We start from the raw sequence: 24394 nt of genomic DNA, 5'->3' as shown, positions 1-24394 counted from the left end.
TGAAAAGAGAAAATATTATGTTCACGTGATATAAGGCTTTCTTCCAAAGCCATGTTTTTTACTGTGATGACTTAAAGATGTGGCTTCAGCCAGCATTATATTGATTCTAAAACCAGACAAAGACTCCAGTAAAAAGGAGAACTACAGACCAATTTCCCTGATGAACATGGATGTAAAAATTTTCAACAAGATACTAGCAAACCAAATCCAACAATACATTAAAAGAATTATTCACCACAATCAAGTGGGGTTTATTCCTGGGATGCAGGCTTGGTTCAATATCCGCAAATCAATCAATGTGACAGATCACATTAATAAAAGAAAGGATAAAAACCACAAGATCCTCTCAATAGATGCAGAGAAAGCATTTGACAAAATACAGCACCCTTTCTTGATAAAACCTCCAAGTAAGTAGGGATAGAGGGAACATACCTCAAGATCATAAAGGACATATACAAAAGACTCACAGCTAATATCATCCTCAATGGGGAAAAACTGAGAGCTTTCCCCCTAAGCTCAAAAACACAACAGGGAAGGGGTGCCTGGGTGGCGCAGTCAGTTAAGTATCCGACTTTGGCTCAGGTCATGATCTCACGGCTCATGAGTTCGAGCCCCACATTGGGCTCTGTGCTGACAGCTCAGAGCCTGGAGCCTGGTTTGAATCCTGTGCCTCCCTCTCTTTCTGCCCCTCCTCTGCTGGTGCATGCGCGCTCTCTCTCTCTCTCTCTCTCTCTCTCTCTCTCTCTCAAAGATAAATAAGCAATAAAAAATTAAAAATTAAACAAACAAAAAGAACGCAACCAAAATGTCCATTCTCACCACAAGTCCTAGCCTCAGCAATCAGACAACACAAAGAAATAAAAGACATCCAAACTGGCAAGGAAGAAGTCAAATTTTCACTCTTCGCAGATGATATGATACTCTATGTGGAAAACCCAAGACTCCACCAAAAAACTCCTAGAACTGATAATATGAATTCAGCAAAATCACAGGATATAAAATCAACATACAGCTATCAGTTGCATTTCTATACACCAATAATGAAGCACTAGAAAGAGAAATCAAGGAATCGATCCCATTTACAACTGCACCAAAACCCATAAAATACCTAGGAATAAAACTAACCAAAGAGGTCAAAGATCTGTATGCTAAAAACTATAGAAAGCTTATGAAAGAAACTGAAGAAGACACAAAGAAATGAAAAAAACATTCCATGTTCATTGATTGGGAGAATAAGTATTGTTAAAATGTTGATACTATTCAAAGCAATCTACACAGGGGGCGCCTGGGTGGCGCAGTCGGTTAAGCGTCCGACTTCAGCCAGGTCACGATCTCGAGGTCCGTGAGTTCGAGCCCCGCGTCGGGCTCTGGGCTGATGGCTCAGAGCCTGGAGCCTGTTTCCGATTCTGTGTCTCCCTCTCTCTCTGCCCCTCCCCCGTTCATGCTCTGTCTCTCTCTGTCCCAAAAATAAATAAACGTTGAAAAAAAAAAAAAATCAAAGCAATCTACACATTCAATGTAATCCCTGTCAAAATAACACCAGCATTCTTCACAGAGCTAGAACAAACAATTCTAAAATTTGTATGGACCAGAAAAGACTCTAAGTAGCCAAAATAATGTTGAAAAAGAAAACCAAAGCTGGAGGCATCACAATTCTGGACTTCAAGCTGTATTACAAAGTTGTAATCATCAAGACAGTATAGTAGTGGCACAAAAACAGATCAGTGGAACTGAACAGATAACCCAGAAATGGACCCAAAAATGTATGGCCAACTAATCTTCGACAAAGCAGGAAAGAATATCCAATGGAAAAAAGACAGTCTCTTTAGCAAATGGTGCTGGGAAAACTGGACAGTGACATGCAGAAGAATGAACCAGGACCCCTTTCTCACCATACACAAAAATAAACTCAAAATGGATGAAAGACCTAAGTGTAAGACAGGAAACCATCAAAATCCTATAGAAGAAAATAGGCAGCAACCAGTTTGACCTTGGCCACAGCAACTTCTTACTAGACAAGTGCCCCAAGGCAAAGGAAACAAAAGCAAAAATAAACTATTGGGCACCTTGGGTGGCTTGGTTGAGCATCTGACTCTTGGTTTTGGCTCAGGTCATGATCTCACGGTTTGTGAGTTTCAGCCCTGAATCAGGCTCCATGCTGGCAGCACAGGGCCTGCTTGGGATTCTCTCTCTCTCTCTCTCTCTCTCTCTCTCTCTCTCTCTCTGCCCTTCCCCTGCTTGCACAATCAATCAATCTATCAATAGAATGTGCCGGCACACTGGTGAAAGCTGTGCTTTAGAGAGTCAGAGAGACAATTAAGGTCATTCAATTCCTGAGAAACTGGTCACACTGCTATCAGATCCTCTCATGTCAAATTGAATTCTCTGTTCCATCACTACAGAGCCTTAATATAAAGGTGTCTTAACAGAAATAGCCAGTTACATATATTTATAACTTTTATAGACTCATACTTACTGTATTTTAATGCTTCTACAACTTTACGGGGCAGCTAGTACCCACTAAGTGCCAAATTTTTCAAGAATCCTGAAGAACAGTCATATACAAGGAGCTGAGGTAGTCTCAAAGTAAAACTTGAGTGGGATCATGAAGAATACATAAAAATCGGGCAGAAACAGGAGCATGGAGAAGGAAATTCTAAGCTAAATAAAACATGCAAAATTTATGTATGCAATGTTAATTTGAGGGAGTAAATGTATTAGAATAGGGGAGTGTAATTGAAAATAAGAAAATGACAAAGAAGAAAGGTTTTGGAGTCTCAAAGCTAGAACCAAATACCAGCTCCTAGATTCTATTTATTAGGCTGACAGCCTGAACAAGTTATTTTCCTCAGTTTCCTCACCTGTAAGGCAGGGGTGATGATGTCTGCTCCCATGCTTGCACAGCAGACATCTAAACCTGGTAGCTCTTAATACAAGTTAATCTACCTTTATATATCATACCTAAAGTTCCTTACCAGGTAGCATATATTACTTCAAGTCTATTTGCATAAATAGGATACTTGGTACCACAGGGCAGCAGAGTCACAGTTGGTAAGAGGAGAGATTTTATAATCTATAATAGCAGGCCAATGAAACTCAGGACAGAGAAGCCTTCAGAAAAACTGCCTAGGGGCCCCTGGGTGGCTCAATCAGTTAAGTGTCCAACTTCAGCTCAGGTCATGATCTCATAGTTCGTGGGTTTGAGCCCCATGTCGGGCTCTGTACTGACAGTTCACAGTCTGGAGCCTACTTCAGATTCTGTGTCTCCCTCTCTCTCTGCCCCTTCCCAATCTTACTCTGTCTCTCTCCATCTCTCAAAAATAAATAAACGTTGAAAAAAAATATTAAAAAGAAAAAGTGCCTAGCCAAATGAAAGAAGGAGCCACCCTAAGAAAAGGCCTAGCAATAAATAATCAAGAGTAATAGGGTGCCTGGGTTGGTTGAGCTCAGTTGGTTGAGTGTCTGACTCCTGATTTCAGTTCAGGTCATGATCCCAGGGTCATGGGATCAAGTCCCATGACAGGTTATGAGCTGAACGTAAAGCCTGCTTAAGATTTTCTCTTTCTCCCTCTACCATTCTCCCCTGCTTGCACACACTTTCTCTAAAAAATAAAAATAAAAAAAATAATTAAAAAAAACAATTAACAAAAAAAGGGGGGCGGTGCCTGGGTGGCTCAGTTGGTTAAGCATCTGACTCTTGATTTCGGCTCAGGTTGCATTTCATGGTCATGAGATCAAGCCCCAAGTTGGGGTCCACAATGGGCATGGAGCCTGCTTGGGATTCCCTCCCGCCAACCCCTCTCTCTTCCCCTTCCTTGCTTGTACACACATGCACACACATGCTCTCTCTCTCTCTCTCTCTCTCTCAAAAACTAAAAATACATTTTTAAAAAAATTTTTTAAAAGAATATAACCAGATGAGAGGCTAAAGTAAATGAAAAGAGAATATAGACCTAAGACTTCATAATGATGAGGACTGATGATAGTAACAGCCTATACTTAAATACTTATTAAAATTTTTAACTGAAGTATAGTTGACATAGAATGTTACATTAGTTTCAGGTGTACAACATAGTGTTTCATTAAGTCTCTATGTTATGCTATTCAAAGTGCTTTTATGTTTATCATCTAATATACTTTTTACCTTTGAAGTAAGCACAACAGGTATTTTTTTTTTCCTTATTGGGGAAAATAACACAGAGAGGTTAGATGGCTTATCCAAGTTTAGAACAGAGCTCTATGAATGTCACATACCACACCTCCTGGTTTCCAAGAAGAAAGTCTATACCATGCTCCTTCTGCTTTACTACACAACTCCTTACCATAGTCTGCTCTCTACTAGGAAGAGCAAAATGCTTATGTATTAGTCTCCATGAAACAACAAGGTAACAAACGCATACCACAGAATACTATATAAGTGTCAAGGTAAACCATCCAGTGAAATTGCTCCATTTTATAGGTAATAAAACTGAGACTAAGGCAGATGAGGAGATTGAACCTTACATGGTTATTTATTGATGCATGTGTGATTAGTACAGAGCTCTTTTTCATTATACCAAGGTTATGCATATAAACTAATTTATGTCAAGAAAACCCAGGGTTGCCTGGGTGGCTCAGTCAGTAAAATTTCTGACCTCAGTCCAGGACTTTATGAACTCAGTTTGTGAGCCTGAGCCCTGAATTTGGCTTTGTGCTCACAAGTGCAAAACCTGCTTTGGATCCTCTGTTTCTTGCTCTTTCTGCCTCTGACCAGGCCCCCCCTCCCCACCCCTGCCTTGCATGCACACTCTTTCTCTCTCAAAATATTTTTTAAAAAAAGAAAACCTATAAATGAAACTTAGTCAAAAAAGTTTATTTACCTTTTACAATGGAAAGAAAATAAACCAAATTGATCAATATTGCCTGGTTTTAAGGAAATAAAAGAAAAAAAATTATGTGTTAAGGAAAATTTACTGTCATTTAGTTACCAAAGAGCAATCAGTGGCAGCATGAGAAAAGACTGGCAAGAATGGGAAACAAGAACATGAGAAGAAAAACAGAGACAGCAGCCCACTGACACTTGCACATCTCCTCTGTAAGTCAAAGGGACTATTAAAAGTAAGAGGCTAGACTATGAAGGTATTCTAGGAGGGCACTGCTCTCTATAAAAGCTTAGAAAGGAGTCCTGAGGCAAGGATCCTGGTTATTGCTATTGTCATTGGACATATGCCTACTGGGGAAGAATCATTTGTATCAGTTTTGTTTTGAGAATAGATACCTAAAATGAAACTCTAACCCTTCCTCCTCCCTCCCTTCCACCCCACATACAAAACCTGCTCTTCCTTCAATCTCTTCCATCTCAGTAAATGGCAACTTCCACTTTCTGGTGCTCAGACCAAATACCTTGCCTCCATCCCTGACTCCTCTTTTTCTTTCATACCCTCACATAAGCAAGCCTTTGTCCATTCTATCTTAAAAATATATCCAGAATCCATCCATCCACTCTTACCATCTTCATTAATATACTCTTCAACTGGATTATTATTTCTTAATTGGATCAATATAAAAACCTCCTAACTAGTCTCTTGGATTCTACCCTTGTCCTACTACCAACTCTTTTTTTAATTTTTGCTTTTGTTTTCTAACTAGTCTTGATATGATTTCAAACTGGTTTTTTTTCCCCCACTGATTTCAAACTCACAGAAAATTACAAAACTAGTAAAATGAACTCCCATATATGCTTTACTCAGATTCACCAATTGTTTAGGTTTTGCCTGTTTGTTTTATTAACCTCTCTATTTCTCTTATATTTTCTGAAATATTCAAGAGTAGGTTACAGACATGATGGCTCCTACATAATTTAGAGTACTATATTTCTTAAGAACAGTGACATGCTTTTATACATCTATAGTAATCAAAATCAGGAAATGTAACAGTGACATAGTAATATTATTTATTTCACAGATATCTATATTCCAATTTTATCAACCATCCAGCAATGTTCTCTACAGTTTACCTTACCTTTCCATCATCACAGATTCAATTCAGAATATTCACTGCATTTAACTGCATGTATTGTTCATCACTTTTAATCTAAATGCTTCCTCAGCCTTTCCTGGACTTCTCTGACCTTCATAATTTTGAAGGGTATCTATAGTTATTTTGTACAATGCTCCTCATTTTTAGTTTTTCTGGTGTTTCTTCCTGATTAGATTTAGGATATGTATTTTTGGCAGCAATTTATGGTTAATTTTTATCATAGCTGCAAGATGAGGCCATTCCTCTGTTCAAAACCCACACTCAGATAAGTCAAATTTGCTATGACAGCCCACACCTCTTGGTAGGATCCTTGCAGTTGATGATTTTTCTGCTTGGAATATTCTTCCCCAGATATGTGAATGACTTGCTTTATCCTTTCCTTCATGTTATTTTTTTTTTTTAAGTTTTATTTACTTGTTTTGAGAGAGACAGAACATGAATGGGGGAGGGGCAGAGAGAGAAGGCGAGAAAGAACCCAAGCAGGCTCCAGGCTCTGAGCTGTCAGCATAGAGCCCGACACAGGGCTCGAACTCACAAACCATGAGATCATGATCTGAGCCAAAATCAACAGATGCTTAACCACCTGAGCCATCCAGGCGCCCCCTTTCTTTCATTTTATTACTCAAAAGAGAGCTTAAGTTTTTATGGAGTTAGGTAAGTTGATATCAAAGTCTCTACGGAAAAACAAACACCTAAAGATAGCTAGGAAAATAATGAAAAAGACAAACTATGAGAGGGTTTAATGGTACCAAACATTAAAAAAAATACTACAAAGCCACTATAATTAAAACAATGTAAGGGGAAAGTGGGTGATAGGCACTGAGGAGGGCACCTGTTGGGATGAGCACTGGGTGTTGTATGGAAACCAATCTGACAATAAATTTCATATTTTAAATAAATGAATGAATGAATGAATGAATGAATAACAGAGTGAGGGGGCGCCTGGGTGGCTCACTCAGTTAAAGTGTCATGATCTTGCGGTTCATGAGTTTGAGCTCCACTTCAGGGTCTCTGCTGTCAGCACAGAGCCTGCTTCACATCCTCTGTCTCTCTCTCTCTCTCTCTCTGCCCCTCCCCCATTTGCTCGCTTGCTCTCTCTCTCTCTATCCCTCTCTCAAAAATAAACATAAAAAAACAAAAAAAACAGTGTGGTACTAGGACATGAAGACATAAAGGGAGGTGAAAAGAACCGAGCCAAGATATTGACCCCAAAACATGAGAAAACCTAGGATATGACAAGTGACATCTGAAATAACTGGGGCAAAATAGGTTTCTTAATAAGTGCTGCTGGGGTAACTAGGTAAGCATTTGGAAAAAAGATAAATTTAGATCCATATCTCATATAATACAAAAGAATAAACTTCAATGGGATCAGGGACCTAAAGGTACATTATAAAACAATACAAAGAAGAAAACATGGATAAATTCCTCTTTTACCCTGGTATAGGAAAAGGCGTTGGGTTTTGTTTTTTTTTTTTTTTAAGTTTATTTATTTATTTTGAGAGAGAGAGAGAGAGAGAGCAGAGAGAGGAGAGAGAATCCCAAGCAGGTTCCTCCATGTCAGCACAGAACCTGATCAGGGCTCGAACCCATGAGCCATGAGATCATGACCTAAGCTGAAATCAAGAGTTAGACACTTAACTGACTGAGCCACCCAGGCACCCCTAGAGAAAGGTTTTTAATAATGACTCAAAATCTCTAGTAATAAAATAAAAGATTGATAATTTTGCATGGAAAAAAAACAGCACAAATAAAATCAAAAGAAAACTTATAAATGGAGGGGGGATATTTACAATATATACCACAAAGAGCTAATATCCCTAATGTATTTTTTAACTCTTAAAATTGAGGACCAAAGGACTAAACGCACAACCGAAAAACTGAAAAGACATAAATGGACAGTTCACTGCATAAACAAAGACACAAACACATTGACAAAATGGCTTTTAAACATACAAAAAGATGTTCAAATTCACTCATATTTAAAGAAATACAAATATAAACAACCTTGAGATACCACTGGATAGTGAAGAACTGCAAAGAAAAACTACATATTTTTTGTTGATGAGGCTATGGGGAAGCAGGCATTCTTGAACATTTTTGGCAGAAATAAAAACCCGTATAACCCTTCTAGAGGGAATCTGGAAATACCTACTAAACTACATTTAAACCTACCTTTTGACCTAGCAATGTCACGTTTAGCAACCTACCTTAAGCTACATTTCCAAAAATACATAAATACATATGCACCAGGTTATTACAGCATTGTTTAAATGTTGTTGAATTTAAAATGTTGAAAACAATCTAAATGACCACATATGGGAAAGTGGTTGAATAAACTAATAAAGTGAGTAAGATAAAGAACTAACCTAAGTAACTTTGGAAATCAGTACTTTATATACCATAAGGCTAAAGACAAAATGAATTGGACACAAATATTGTACTTGAATGGTAAATTTGCTTCTGACGGGAGTATGGGATAATATTTTTAGAACTACTTTACTACTTTATGAACATTCTAGGATTGAGCAAAGAAATATACATATATATATATATGTATATGTGTGTGTATGTGTGTGTGTGTGTGTGTGTGTGTGTGTATACACATACATACAGGATAAGGAGACCAGGTTTCTAAAGACCAAAGAAAGGAGATAAATGAAGGAAAAAGAGAAAGCAAAAATAAAAACTGTGGTGTTGAACTGGAATTGGATGTATCAATATGAACTCAAGTTTTTTTAATATATATACAAATAGACACAATAATATATACAGACATGTATCGGTGTGTGTGTGTGTGTGTGTATGTGTGTGTGTGTGTGTGTAAAAATGTGTAACTTTTATATTTAGAGAAAGGCAAATTAATACAACACTGGGATACCATTTATCACCTGTCAGTGTGGCAAAATTTTAAAAGTATGACAACACATCCTGTTGGTAAGGCTATGGGAAAACCTTTATTTCCTAGCTCTGTGAACTGGGCTTAAAGATGATGCCCCAATAGTAATGAGCATTCCTAGCAGAAAGATCTTTGTTTCTAAGTACCATTCCTCCAAAAAAGAAACCAGAGCTCCCTGAAGAAATTAAATAGCTGATTCTAGGGTTGGGGTAAGGAAATCAGAAAATGAGCCACATGTTGCTAAAATGTAAGAAAATGATCAAAACATAATAAAGGGCTGTTGAAAGTACACTTGAAAAGAGCTCCAAGGTTTCAACAAAATAAATCTGATAGAGTTTGAACAAAATCTGATAGAGTTTGAACAAAATAAATAGTGATAATCCATAGACTAAAATAAATATCCATGAGTCCATACTGATAGAAATAAAAAATAAATACTAAATAAATGGGGGAAAGTAACAGCTCTTCCTTACAGTAGAAAATAGCAAATGACCACTTGACCAACACCACAGTAAAAATTGTTGCAGTCAAGAATCATCAATGGATGTTAAAATTAGTAAGTGAAAGTATGATGAAAAACAGGATATTTACATGGTCTCAAAGTATTTTCCCATAACACACTTATTAATTTCAAAGTTTAAAATAGTAATTAAAATAGAGAAATCTGGTAGATACTGCCTTAACTAAGTGATCAATGTTAGTATCCCCAGGAATCAGTATCTTGTATCTCCTCTATATGATGAAGGGCACATCACTTCTGTGATATGACTGTCCAAAATGTGTGGCTAGCCTCAATTACTCAATCAGGAAAAAAACTCAAACTTTCAGGAGGGTAAGAATTTTTGGAGTCTATTTTGCCTAATTTTTCTACTGCTGTGTCCTCAGAGCCTACAAGATAGTTGGCCAGTATGTATTCTTCAAAAGTGTCAAAATCATGAAAGAAAAGAGGATTAATGGATAGTTCTAGATTGGAGGAACCTAAGGAGAAACACAAGGTACTATGTATGATTCTAGATTGAATCCTAGACCAGAAAAAGGGCATTGGAGGGGAAATGATAAACAGTGAACAAGGTTTTTAGATTACTTAACAGTATTATACAATGTACATTTCCTGGTTTCAATTATTTACAATGGTTACATAACATGTTAACATGGGAGGAAATGTGAGGGTAAGGAAATCAGTACCTCTGTGTACTATTTTTCCAACCTCTTTGTAAGTTTAAGGTTTTTCTAAGTTTGCAAAAAAAACAGAGAGGGCAGCTTTACAATGAGGCTTTCCCTGAAACTACTACATATGCCCTCTTGCCTACCTGGCATTCCTTACCTACTTTCCTAACTTTATTTTCCAGGATAGTACTTATTAATATGTGAAAAACTGTGTATCTTCTGCCTCACTTCATGAGGGTAAAAACTTTTGTCTATTTTGTCTCATTTGTTTGCTGTTGTGTCCCCTATGCCCAGGACAGTGTCTGGATGGTGTTCAGTAAAGGTCTATTGAACAAGTGTCTCTAACTTCCCTGAAGATATAAGGGGCCTCTAAGAGTACTGGAAATGTGAAACTCCAGGATTCACATCTGGTAAACATGGCACCTCATCACTTGGTAAGGAAAAAATGCCAAGAAACGATCCTGCAATATCTATCTCCAACTATAAGCCTAAGAGACGTGGTCTATTTAGCTGCTGTAGCACATTTTCTGTGTACAGACTTATAAATATATTTATAAATGGTGAACATAAAATCATAACTGAAGCGTATTTTAAAACTGCCTAAAAAACAAAACTAAGCAAAAGGAAAAGAAACCAGCAAACCTATAGTAAAGAAATCACATTGACTGAGTCACAGGGGAATCATCAGGGAAGAAATGTTAGGAAACCAAAGTAAATCTAGGGTTGAAAAGCCAGAAATATTCAGACAAATCTAACACTATTTTTGAATTTCCTGTGACAAAGATGCGGAGAACCAGACTTTCATATCAGTATTTTTCAGATTAGTATTTTCAAAGAAGTCATATAATTTTCTATGAGCAGCATAACATTTTTCAGAGATAATTTTTAGGGCCTAGCACTCCATGCAATTCCCTCTCTGCCTGATAGTTCTCTGGCTGTACTTGTGCCGTGCTCACTTGTATTGCAATGCTCCAGGATTATACACATCAAATATTGGTGGGTTTTTCTAATTTTAGGGGGAAATTATGCTGATAGATGGAATTTAAAAGCCTCAAAAAGTAACATTTCTTACACTTTTGATACTAGTTCCTATTTTATAACAGAATCTGGTATAATACACCATGTTATATAGTACAAAACTATATTTAGTCATTTTGTATTTAATATAATATTTCACAGTGTTAGACTAATGGAATTTGAAAGCTAGTGTTCCTAGTTTTGTGGCCTTAAGAAAGTTAAGTAACTTCTTATTGCTTATATTTTCTCATTTGTAAAATGAAGATTAATAATAATACTAACTTCAGAAGGTTGCTGTGAGGATAAAATTACTCAAAAAATTGAAGGCAATTAAACAGTATGTTGCAAAGACAGAGTACTTAATAGCTATTATTAGAAATAATAATAATTTATTAATAAAAGGGCATAATGACTTCTATGGACTCTGTCAATGAAATAATTCTAAAATTCTGTCACATGCTAGTCCAAGTACGTACAAACACTCTCCCCGTTTGGAAAGGAGAAAATAAAACCTCTGCAGTATTAGTTTTTTCTCCACTTCATAAATTGCTTGAGGATATATGCTGGTTCTTACCTGAAGACGGGAGATATGAATTGAATATATACTCTTCTATACCTCCATAGTTTTGTATTACATCACATTATTAAGAGTTTAATCTTGGGGCGCCTGGGTGGCGCAGTCGGTTAAGCGCCCGACTTCAGCCAGGTCACGATCTCGCGGTCTGTGAGTTCGAGCCCCGCGTCAGGCTCTGGGCTGATGGCTCAGAGCCTGGAGCCTGTTTCCGATTCTGTGTCTCCCTCTCTCTCTGCCCCTCCCCCGTTCATGCTCTGTCTCTCTCTGTCCCAAAAATAAAAAATAAAAAAAAAATAAAAATAAAAAAAAAAGAGTCTAATCTAGTCCTGAAAGTAGCTTTTTCCTCTGGTTTTCTACTGTCATAGTGTTAGGGTTCCACGATTAACATCAAAGACATTTTACTGATGCTGTTCAGGATCACTGGACACTAGAACATAATACTAACGTTAAATTCAGTTTCCTTGAGATTTAATTCTCTAAGATACAGACAGATTTCTTCTTGTCCTTAGCCCTTTTATTTCTTTTTTTTTTTTTTTTAATGTTTATTTATTTTTGAGACAGAGAGAGACAGAGCATGAACAGGGGAGGGTCAGAGAGAGAGGGAGACACAGAATCTGAAACAGGCTCCGGGCTCCGAGCTGTCAGCACAGAGCCCGATGCGGAGCTCGAACCCACAGACCGCGAGATCATGACCTGGGCTGAAGTCGGACGCTCAACCGACTGAGCCACCCAGGCGCCCCAGCCCTTTTATTTCTGTTCTGCCACTCATTAGTTGAATGATAGTGAACCCATCACTTATTACCACCAACCCTTAATCTGCTCTTCTGTAAATATAATATCTGTCTTTGCACATAGTCACAGGATCATGAGGAAATTCCAAAGGCAGGTTTTTTTTAAGTTTATTTATTTATTTTGAGAGAGAGAGAAAGAGAGAGCACATGCACAGGAACAGGGGAAGGGCAGAGAGAGAGAGAGGGAGAGAAAGAATCCCAAGCAGACTCTGCACTGTCAGTGTGGAGCCTGATGCAGGGCTCGAATTCACGAACCATGAGATCATGACCTGAGTCAAAACCAAGAGTTGGACCCTTCACCGACTGAGCCACCCAGGCACTCCCCAAAGTCAGTTTTTAAAAATTGGATGTTCTTTTATAAATAAGAAGTTATTTTAATAATAATGCAGGCCATCTGAAATAGTCAAGTCTGTTTATTTAATAATAATTTACCAGTTGCTCTTAACTGTGTTTTAAAATATCTGTGACTCAGCAAAGAAGAAATTATCACATCTAGTAAGAGTCATGAAAAAAGAAATAGAGCTCCCACCAACCTGGCCATTTGCTTGTAAGCTTCTTCAGCTACTGCAAAGATATGTGGATCCATATCACCCATATTCTGACCACTATATGCATTAATAATATCTTCTCCATAAATAGGCAGCTGTTCATAAGGATTTATAGCTACAAGGACTATACCTAGGGGAGGGATAAAAAAAGCAAAAGAAGAAGTCAGTGATACACTAATGGACATATCAAACTTGGTAAAGCGAGAATCACAGTTAACACAAATTTCAACTTGAGTTAATATTGAACTAACAAATTGTTAAAGATCGAAATATATCACAGCCTTTGCCTCTGAACACAATATACCAAGACCTAACTAAAACACCATTTAAAAACTGGCCTAGGTTATTAAAGATAAAAACCATGGCAATGTTAAAAGAAACATAAATATTTTCATAGTATTTAAATTGAAAATTACACTTTTAGAAATTTATCCAAATGAAATAACCAGAGATTTAAGCAAAGAGGTTTTTTTTCATAAAGATGTTTATCATATTATTCACAGTAGTGAAAAGCAGAAACAAACTATATAATAAAGGAAGAGTAGCTAAATATTTTCTTACATCCCTATAACAGCACATGGTAGACATTCGTGCTACCACTACAAATCATGTTTATAAAGAATATTAAAAGTAATAGGAAAACATGACACAAAACTATCAACAGACTAATTCTAATTTCATATCTATTTATACTTTCTCACATATACACACATATAGGATATGTGAACATAATACTGGTTTTTTTCAGTAGTGAATTACATGTATATATTTTTCGTTTTTAAACACCTTTTTTTTGTTTCCTTAAATTTTATAGTAAGTATATTTTAAATTAATGAAGCCCTTCATTCTACAAATATTTATTCAGTTCCAAGTATGTCCCAAGTCTTTTCTGAGTGCTAGGTTTATAACAGTAAACAAAAAAAGACAAATCTTTACCCTCACAGACCTTATATTCTAGTAGGAAACTCAAACAATTAACAAGTTAAGAAAAAATAAGTATTACAGGTTAGATAGTAAAAAGGAAAAAAAGAGAAAAATTAAACAGAGAAAGAACACGGAAACTTAGAAGGGGAAAAGGGTTTATGATTTAGATAAGGTGGGCTGCGAAGGCTTTATTGAGAAGGTAACATATATGCAAGAAAAAAGTAAACAGAGAAATGAAAACTGACAATCAGAAATAGTTAATAGAGAAGAAAAAGAGTTAGCATCAAGGATACAAGAGATATACATTCCTTTAAGAAGAAAAGATAGTTGTCCCTGTCCAAAGCAGGAGAGTAAGGAAGAAATGATAGGTGCTGAGTTGGTTACACCAAGCAAATAGACTTAGAAGAAAATGAATGAAATCCCAGACCTGAGGCTGGGGGAGAATAATTAGTGAAAGAAAGATAAGAAGTCAGTAGAGAAAAGAGCCAGGGACAAGGGAGAAAATAAAAGTTAAGAAAAAAATAGAGACACAAAAGAAGGAAAGGGGGGAAGAACCCAAATGTACATGTGCTTAGTTTCCAAGAGAAAGAAAAAGACTACTGAGCTGGGTCACTGGCAGCTAACAATGCAGCGAGCATGGGTCCAGACAAACACATCAAGCAAGAATAGTTACTATGAGTTGTCAGTCCTGCACTGAGAACAAGAGAACACTAAACTTGAACTTGCTCCAAAGATAAGTCTGGACATCTACTCTTCATATAGCAGTTCTTGTAAGAGATGAAAATAACTACCAAACTGTCACTGAATTTGGCAAATAATTTCTTTGGAAGGAAGAAAATCTGGAAGATGGGCCTAGCCCAGCTCAGGGTTTTTTGTTTGTTTGTTTGTTTTGTTTTTTTTGAGCAAAATTATGTAATTTACAAAAGAGCTTATTCAGCACAAAATGCAATGAGCTAATGAACACTGGTAAATCTTTTTTGATAACTCAAGTGATCTTCTCTCTAGGAGGAAATCCAACGACAGCCTTCTTTCCCCATGCACAATATTTCCATGGTACGTCCATTAGACGGAAGAGTTCATGGTCCACTCAGACAGCAAGGCACACTTACCACAATATGTATAGATAAGTTTGGAGTCAATAAAGCGGACTCTGAGATTGTGGAGCACAGCAGGCTCATGAAGATAGCTGAGGGCTGTGAGATCATTTTCACCCACAAGTATGTCAGGGTTTCTTAAGTGAGGCAGTTCCTTAGTCTTTGGATCTAGACGATATTCCAAATCCTGAAAATGCATAAGGTACAGCATCTGGATAAATCATGGCAATAAAAGTGAAACAAGTCCATGCATTTTGCTTATTTCCTATTCCTCATTTGCTTCTCAACTATTAAATGCATTCTTTTGCTGGCACATTTCCCAAAGCCACAGAAAATGGTGGAAATGAAGAGTCTTCTTTTTCACTAGATGTATTAACTTGTATTAATAATTTTTGCTAATATAGTTTGAGAAGCCTAGACGTTTTTTTACCCGTTATGGAACCAGAAGTCTTTAATCTTTAAATAACCTTTCTTTTTCTCTCTTTCTCTTCACCTGTGATAAGTGAACAGACAATAAAGAGTGGTCAAGAGCTTATCTTTAGAGTTAGATCAACCCAGGTTCAAATCCTGAAACTGGTACGTACTTCTTTTGTGGCCTTGGGTATGTTATTTAATCTTAATCCTTCATTGTAGAAAGGGCATAAGAGAAATAGCTCACAGGGGTGTGATAAAAATTAAATGAGGCAATGCATGGCATGTTGTAAGTACCTGGGAACCCCTGAACCCTGAGAGGTCCAAGAATCTCCTGAAATTAACTGTAACTGTGCATATGTGCACATGTGTAAATATATATACATATGTGTATTGCTTTTGGAATTACAGTTCATAGTTTTCATTTGATTTTTAATGAGGTGATTGGCTGCAAAAGTTCAGAAGAACTACTCACTTTAAAGCCAAGGAAAATATGGCTTTATGACAAAGCCAAGCATGGAAATTATCACTCAACTATGTATTAAGGGCAAATAACATATGACAAATAAAAAAGGAAAAAAAATGTAATTTAATTATAGAGAAGGACTAGTTGGTTTTGTAAAAAGCCACTTTTCTTAACATTGCAGAGATATAGAGGTCAAATATTCAAAATAGGTTGGAATGAATCATGCTAAATGGAAAGGAATTTATAATCTGCTCCTCAATCTCTCCCTGCCTGTTTATTAGGATATAATGTCCTTCCCCAAATTGAATGGTCCTTGCACTGGTCTCTGCAATACACAAAAGCCACTCTGGCTATGTAATCTCAGGCAGAACTACTTAATATCTCTGAGCCATGGCTTCCCTTATTTGCAAAATAGTTATAATACTACCTGCCAACCTACAGGGTTGTTGTGAGAATTAACATAAGAAAATATATCTCACAGTGCCTAATATTGTGCCTAACACAGAGCAGTTGAATAGATTATTTTCTTAATTTGACATTCAAGGTCCCCCTAATCGGGCCTAATTCTTCCCTGCCTTTTTCCCAACTAACCTTGCCTCTATTTTGCTCTCCTGAAATTCATCCTCTGTGCTTCCACCAATGAGTCCTTTCTAAAACACAAATCAAACATCCTTCCTCTGTTTAAAAATACTACAATCATTCCGCATCGCATATCTCTTGAAGTCCAAGAGTTTTAACATGATCACCAGGCCCTCTGTGATCTGGTTCCCACCCCCCATTCTCTTGCCAGTTCTGTACTCTTACTTCACATTCTAACAACATAGAACTTATGTACCTCCCCAAATGCACATTACTGTGCATGCTTCCCTGCCTTTGCACGTGCTTTTCTGGATCCCTTAATTGCACTTCTGCTGGTCTACTCATTCTTCAGACAATGCCTCTCTGAACCCTGACCTTCACCAGCCGGTCTGATCACTCCCTACTCTGTTCTACTTTTGTTCCTTATTTTCATTATATCACATGCCATACTATTCACAAATATATCTATTTCTCTTACCGGACATTGATGTCAGAGAGCACCTTTTGCCAACATGATATCTAGCAGATACTTTAATATGCAAGCCCGGAACTTGAACACAAACCTAAATGTCTGCTCCAGGCAACTTGCTATATTCACTATCTTCTCCAAAATACATTCCAATCCTCATAAGGTCTATCCCCTTCTAAGTCCACATTCTATCTACCTTTTAAGATCCAGTCAAAATCATTCTTCCTCCTTGAAGCCTTCCCTGACAAAGCAGCCTGTAATGAAATTTTCCTCTTAAAGATCCTAAAGTCATTACTGTCTTTCTTTACAACATAGCAGAGTGGGTGTGAGCACAAATCATGAAGACAAATTTTCTGGCTTAAAATCCCAGCTTCATTCCTTAATAGCCATATAATCTTGAGCATCTCTCTGAGTACTGGTTTCTTCATCCATAAAGTGTAATAACAACCGCCCCACTTCATAGGATCGTTGTGAGGATTATATGAGTTAGAGCAAATAAAGCACTTACAACTATGTGTGACAGATAGTAAGTGCTCAGTACAGCTAACTGTTGGGATAGTAATACTCATGTGGTAATACCTCATCATAATCTTTTGACATCTTTGGTATTGTGGTGTTGAACTACTCTTTAGATCCTACATTTTACGTAACTTTTCATGTATTTGTATCCAGTTTCCTTGGCTAGACTATACGTTGTTTAAAGAAAATTAATGTCATAAAGGTTTTTAAGAAAAAAGTGGGACATGCCTTGTCAAATGCAGTGGAGAGATTAAAAAGGTACAACTGGGGCACGTGGGTGGCTCAGTCGGTTAAGCACTGGACTCTTGGTTTTAGCTCCAGTCATGATTTCATGATTCGTGAGTTCAAGACCCATGTGGGCTTCACACTGGTAGTGCAAGAGCCTCCTTGGGATTCTCTCTCTGCCCCTCCCCCACTCATGCTCACACACACCCTCTCTTTCAAATAAACTTAAAAAAATAATTTAAAAATAAAAAATAAATAAAAAGGTGCAACTCAGATGAGTCTACCCATGCAGTGAATGCAGACAGGAAAGCATAGAGATACAATTGGTTTTAAGTTTTTTTGGTTGCTGGTGAACAGCTTTGTACATAATAGCTTCTCAATAAATATTTTTCAAATGATTAGGTGCAACAAATATCAAATATCAGACTGGCTCCTTAAGCAATGTTTTCTTAGTTACTATGAAATAATTGATGCTAGCCTAAACAAAATAAACAGGCATATCTTTGGGAGGATTAGATGTGAATTTAAACCTAATCATAATAAATTTATAGACCAAATAACAGATTTTTACAGTTCTGCCATTTTGACTAACCAATTGTGATAGAAAATTGAGTTTGCTATTTTGCTTTTTTCTTCAATTTAATAAGTAAAAAATATTAGATTAATTCAAAATTTAACTTCCATCTGAAGTCAGGTATGTCACAGCAAACTCCCACTTTTGAATTCCCTTCACTTTATGCCAATGACAACAGATAAAAGCAAAATTCTTACCTTTCCTTCTTCAAGGTGAAGCAGGAGGACTTTATCTCCTGGTTTATAATCTTTCAGCAGCTCTGCCGACTTCCAAACTTCCTCAGGATCAGGTATCCAAACTCTAGCAAACTAGAAGGCAAGAAAAAAAAAATTAAACTAGCAAAAAAAGTATTTTAGCCCCATTTTAGTACCATCCTGCCCACATTATATAAAAGGTATGCTCTATATTGTGCTAATAATTTCACAATACATCTAAGTCAATTCACTATGTTGTACACCTTAAAGTAATATAGTGTGTATGTAATTATATCAGTAAAATTGGAGGAAAAAGTATGCTCTGAATAAAGAGCTACAATTAAAGTTTGAACTCTCTTTACATAGGAAATGCTACCTGAAAATAAAATTTTAGGTAAAAATGTACATATAAATCCATTTTTCCATTGAATGTGGACTTTTAAAAATCCCAGAACGTGACTATGAAGCTCTGGTGTGGTGGCTCTGCCAGTGGATTTACAATTTGAATTTTTTTTTTTTTAAAGTATTTCTTTTTTTTTTTTAATTTTTTTTTTTCAACGTTTATTTATTTTTGGGACAGAGAGAGACAGAGCATGAACGGGGGAGGGGCAGAGAGAGAGGGAGACACAGAATCGGAAACAGGCTCCAGGCTCCGAGCCATCAGCCCAGAGCCTGACGCGGGGCTCGAACTCACGGACCGTGAGATCGTGACCTGGCTGAAGTCGGACGCTCAACCGACTGCGCCACCCAGGCGCCCCTACAATTTGAATTTTTGATTACGGTTTTCATCCTGTGTTCTGCAAAGACTTGGTGACTTCTCAAGTATTCCTCAGGGGCCAGTAAGGTGTGGCAAAGAGGAGAGTAAGCTTGTGGCCTGGAGTCACAGCTGTTTTATAGACTGGGCATCTAGAATTTTCTTGGAAGAAAGTTCTGTTGCTAATCTAAAAAAAAAAAATAAGAAAGTGTTGTCGTCTAGTATTTTGCCTTTATTATTTTATAAAGATGAGTGAAATGGTAGATTTGGCTAGCAATAAGTTTGGCTCTCATAGCCTCAATAGCATGAAAAAGGTATGGTAATCAATCATCAGGGGTTCCTGGAGCAGCAAATCTTTAGCCTCCACTAGTTACTCTCTGGACTTAAGCCTATTTTGGACTTGAGATCCATTTTGAAGAAAAAGAAAAAAAATATATTGAAATGAATGAATCCTCCAGACACCACACTGAAGAAATGTTTTATGACCGCTTGGATTCCTCAGGGAGGAATCTTCCTTAAAAAACATTATGTACATTAAACATTGATGGACATTTTCAGGAATATATCACATATAAAAAATATCACCACCAGCAGCCTTTCTCTATTTTCTTCAGAGTTCCAAAACTACCTGAACTTACTTATTGTTATATTATTGTTTACTTATTTATTATTTCTCCTTCATTAGAACATAAGCTCTATGTCTGCCTTGTTCAACACTATAACCACTGCCTGTGTATATAGCTGGGTTCATAGCTGGGTACATAGTATCTAATGAGAGAATCTCAGAATAAAGGGCATCTTCTTAAAGTGAATAAAAGCAGTATGGTAAAAAACTTACCCATTGCTTTACTTTTTTCTTATTATCACAGACTCATGCAAACTTTTTGTCTGAACAGTTTGCAAAGGAAAGGGTACTGAACTAGGTTATGAGTTCTAATCCCAGGACTACCACACTGGCATCTTAGCCTTTATTTCAGGCATTTGTAAAATGGGGATGACAGCAGTACTCATTTAGATCATCTCAAGGGCTTTCATACATAGAAACCTTGTGAAAAGCATAAGCCAATATATAAGTACAGGTTGAGATTGTTACCAAGTGTGTATTCTATAAGAAATGATTGTTAATGTTCTATGTCAAATATGTTAATGAAAGTTGTTTTATGGCTTTCTTCCCAGTTATACAGTCCATAAACTGAGTAACAGCTGTCCAATTTACTAAAATTTTACTCATTCAATAAACATTTCTGTGTACCAACTACTCCGACTCTGAAACTCACTTTCGAAAGCCAGTATTTCTATAACTTTCTCTGGAGGGATTTACTGGTTCCAGAAGAGATACACCATATAGGAGATTCAGAGTCATGAAATGACGTACTATCCTGACTAATGAAAGCAGAAAAAAGCAAAATGAGTCCAAGTGAGTTTGCAGAAGTTTGACCAACCTGCTCCAAACATGAGATTTTCAACTAAATCTAGAAAGAAGCACCTTCCTATTATTTGTCAATAATAAGTTCCAGCTCAGATTTCCGCAAGTGTTTTGGAAACACTGGGTGCATGCTTTGCCAAAGGCTAGATTTCCAAAGGCTAGGTGTTAACAACACTTGCAGATAGGTGAGGGAGGCTAAGGCCCTTACACTCACCATAGGTGAGATATTTAAATAACAAACAACACCCTGATAACCAAATTTCCCATTATCCTATCTCTATCTCTTGGTAAAGTAACCAAGGAGAAATAGGTCAGAACTCAGTCTGTTATTACCATTGTCTTCTTATGGTTCTTTTCAGTCTTAACCGAGGAGATTGGTGACTCTGCAAAAACAACTATACCAGAACTGGGTCAGTCTGGGAGGTATATATATACCCTTAGCTGCTGAAACCGAGAGAAATTCCAACCTGACAATGCCCCTTCCTATTTCCTGTGTCACCTCCAACCCTATTTTCTATTTTTGCCTTAGGCCCCCAAGGAGAGTACACAGAGCAACCCTGAGAAACTGGACGAAACTTGTCCAGCCACATCCAGTGGGAAGACTGCAGGAAAACTGCAGTGGGAAGATAAGGCCCCGAAGCCATACGAGAAACCTGGAAGTGAAACACAGCAAGAGCCAGGCAGGAATCACATATAGGGGTGGACACACATACCTAGTAAGTCTGCTCAGGATTTCTTGGTGAAACAGAGGCAGTTAGCAAAAGATAACCCTAGCTAAAGTGAATCAGACTGGACACAGCTCCCAGCAAGACAAGGGAGTGTCCAATGTCATGCAACTCTGCTCTGTCATAATCAGCTAGTAGAGGGTGAGGCTTTCCTGCCATGCTCCTCATTCCCTTTTCCTACTCATGCTTTTCTAATTTTATCCCTCATTATCTTGTGAGTCCCTCAAAAATCTCACTTATGATACTTCAGACCTTATCTTAGTTATTTACGGATCTATCTACCTCCCACACCATACCATATACTCCTTAAAGCCATCCTGGAATCCTCTCTAATTTTGGCCAAGTTGCTGGCTCATGTTTGGTAAGCACCACATTTATGCTGGTTTTATTTAAGGCAGAGGTAGGACAAGATAAGGAAAAGAGATGGGAGAACTGGGATGAGAGGTGGCAAAGGCAAACTTCACAGGCATACCTTGGGATTTTTCCTGAAGCCACTAAGCACAGTTGAGATGGGTAGGAGTCAGAGACTAAGAGAAGAGAGATCCATGAATTAGTAAGCAGAGGAAACACTGCTGTAGGAACAGGTAGGAGAAGGGAAAGCAAGGATTTAGGATCTGAGGTACTGTGACTAAAGCCAAAAAAAAACCCAAAAAACAAAAAAAACCCACTGTAGGACAGGAAGAAAAGATAAAGAGGCTTAAAATAGATCATGTTAAAATGTAAACACACATCAAAGAAGATTAATGACAATCCAAAGGAACTCCTGATTAGAAAGGAGAGTAAGGACAAAATGGAGATGGGCTAAATTTTATGGTAACAGGCAAAATTTGAGTAAATAATGCTAGCACAGATTTAACTTGCATAATAGCTCACAAGGAAAATAAAAACCATCTGTCTTCTACAGTACAGTTTAATCAGGCCTGCCTGACAATGATGAGGTAATACTGACAGAGACTAATGGAAGAACACTGGAAAGATGGGTTCCGGGGACATGCTTGCACTGGTACTCGCCAGAGCGGGGCACAAACAGTGCTGGCTCAGCCTAGCACAGCCCTCCTACCTTCTCGGAGATCACACCCATCCATGCACACGTAAAGAGGCACCAGTCATCTTTCTTTTCTTTTCGTATCCTCCCACAATGACAACACTCAAGAGGTTCTTGAATAATGCAGATGACTCAGGGGAAATTTTGCTAACTTGCACTCTGTCAGTCAAGGAACTCCGAGGTGTGGGCACCGAGAGCAGTTTTTCTGATGCCTCAGACACTTTGGGAACAAGACCGAAAGCACTAACCAAGTAAAGGACCAGTCCCCGAATCCCCCAAAATCTGACCCATGTGATTCTCTCTCCTCCCCACACACATTATTCATTTTTCATACAGCACATTTATACATCTTTCCTAGCTCCCCTATTAAATCATATGCAGCTTGGCAACATAGAACAACCTCTAGAACACAGTCCCTCCCCTTTTTCAGCCAGCATGCTCCTATTTATCATTCATATCTGTGGTAAAGTACCACCACCTCAAAGAAAGCTTTCCTCGTCATTTGATGGCATTCTATTCTCACTGTCCCCATTACCTCACACCATACTCCACTAGAATTCTTATCCTAAATAAATGATAACTTTGTACGCCTAATCTCCCTTCAGTAAGTGTGAGCTCCTTCAGGGTAAGAGTGTCTCTCATTCATCTTTGTCTCTTCAGCACTTAACACAGGGCCTGCCTATAATAATTTCTGAATGACCCTTTGTTATGTGAATGTTCTTGCCTTCAGTCATTATACTCTAAAAGGGCAGACTAAAAGAAGTATTGGCAAAAGGCTCTCAGAATCTTCTAGAAGGGTCTATAATTTCCAGAAATAGAGAAAGATGCAAGCAACATTAGATAGGTGAGTTACATAGGAAATCATGGTATTATAAGAAGGAAAAAGAACCAGACATGTAGGGAGATTAGTAATAAAATATTCTTTCCATCTCCACTCCCCAAAAACCCATGTCTCTATCCCTTCATAATTCATATGTTTAAAAGTGGAAGCTACTACTCACTTCTAGAACAGACAGCCCCACTCCCAACCCGACCACAAATTCCTCACTCCCTGCTTAGAAGAGCAGGGTAAGGGGTCACACTAAAATGAGAGGAAAGAGAAGATGGGCTGGGGGTGAACACACGGTGCACGGTGGATAGGGTTGGAAGTTAAGAGCGGTAGTGTTCTGTGCTCCTACGGCAGCTCTAGAATAATGCTGCTGATGAGCGAAAAGACAAACACCAAGTCCACTTTGTGGAACTTGACGAAGACTGTGAGGAATGACAGCTAACATTTATTGAGCATTTTCTCTATGTCAGTAAAGGCCTAGATATTTTACATATATAATTTCATCTAATCATCACCATAACCCCATTATTAACCCATTTTAATAGATATTGAGGCTCAGACCTGAAAAGTGGTAGAGTCTTTGTCTATTCTAAAAGCAAATATTCTTTCCACTTTACCATGCTTTCTCCCTTGTTCTAACAGCACATCTTATAAAGAAGAAACCCACTCCCCCAATCCAAAATTGTTCCTCTTGGTATCATAACTGAAACAGTTATTAAACTGGTCCATGTCATCAGGTGAGACTTAAGAATGTTTCTTAACATTAAGATTCTTAACATCCAAGACTTAAGATAATGTGTCAAATCCACAGTAATCAGCCTGGCATCCATTCTGCAGTATTCCAATTGGCTCTGCCAGGAGAATGAGGCTCTGCCAAAAATGAGTTGAGGAAATAATAGCAAAAAATCATCTGATGATGAGAAAGACTAAAACTTTTAACAAATGAATGATTCCAGCTTAACTTACTTCCATAAATGAACAAAATGATAGAGCTGATTTAAGATTTTTAATTTTTTTCCAACCCTTGATGTCACCACGCGTGTACTGTGAAATGTGCATGACTTAAAAGTAAATTGAATTTGTCAGTTTCCAGCAGGCATTGAAATGATTTTAAACTCACGAAGAAAACAACTCTTCAAATTAATG

The 24394-nt window shown here is 37.6% G+C and overlaps 1 protein-coding gene across 7 annotated transcripts in view; it reads right to left on the bottom strand.

Moving 5' to 3' along the window:
• Positions 1–24394, bottom strand: part of MYO5A (myosin VA) — a 192368-nt gene that overhangs the window by 110936 nt on the left and 57038 nt on the right. For all 7 annotated transcript variants that reach the window (XM_030318158.1, XM_030318162.1, XM_030318163.1 and 4 more), the window contains exons 2-4: positions 18473–18583; positions 15048–15219; positions 13000–13144 (exon numbers count right to left, since the gene is read on the bottom strand). In XM_030318158.1, coding sequence (XP_030174018.1) covers positions 13000–13144; positions 15048–15219; positions 18473–18583 — 428 coding nt within the window. The remainder of the gene's footprint in view (positions 1–12999; positions 13145–15047; positions 15220–18472; positions 18584–24394) is intronic.

Source organism: Lynx canadensis, chromosome B3 (genome assembly GCF_007474595.2).
Source record: "Lynx canadensis isolate LIC74 chromosome B3, mLynCan4.pri.v2, whole genome shotgun sequence".
Classification (NCBI taxonomy): domain Eukaryota; kingdom Metazoa; phylum Chordata; class Mammalia; order Carnivora; family Felidae; genus Lynx; species Lynx canadensis.
This window is presented reverse-complemented; position numbering and strand designations above follow the sequence as displayed.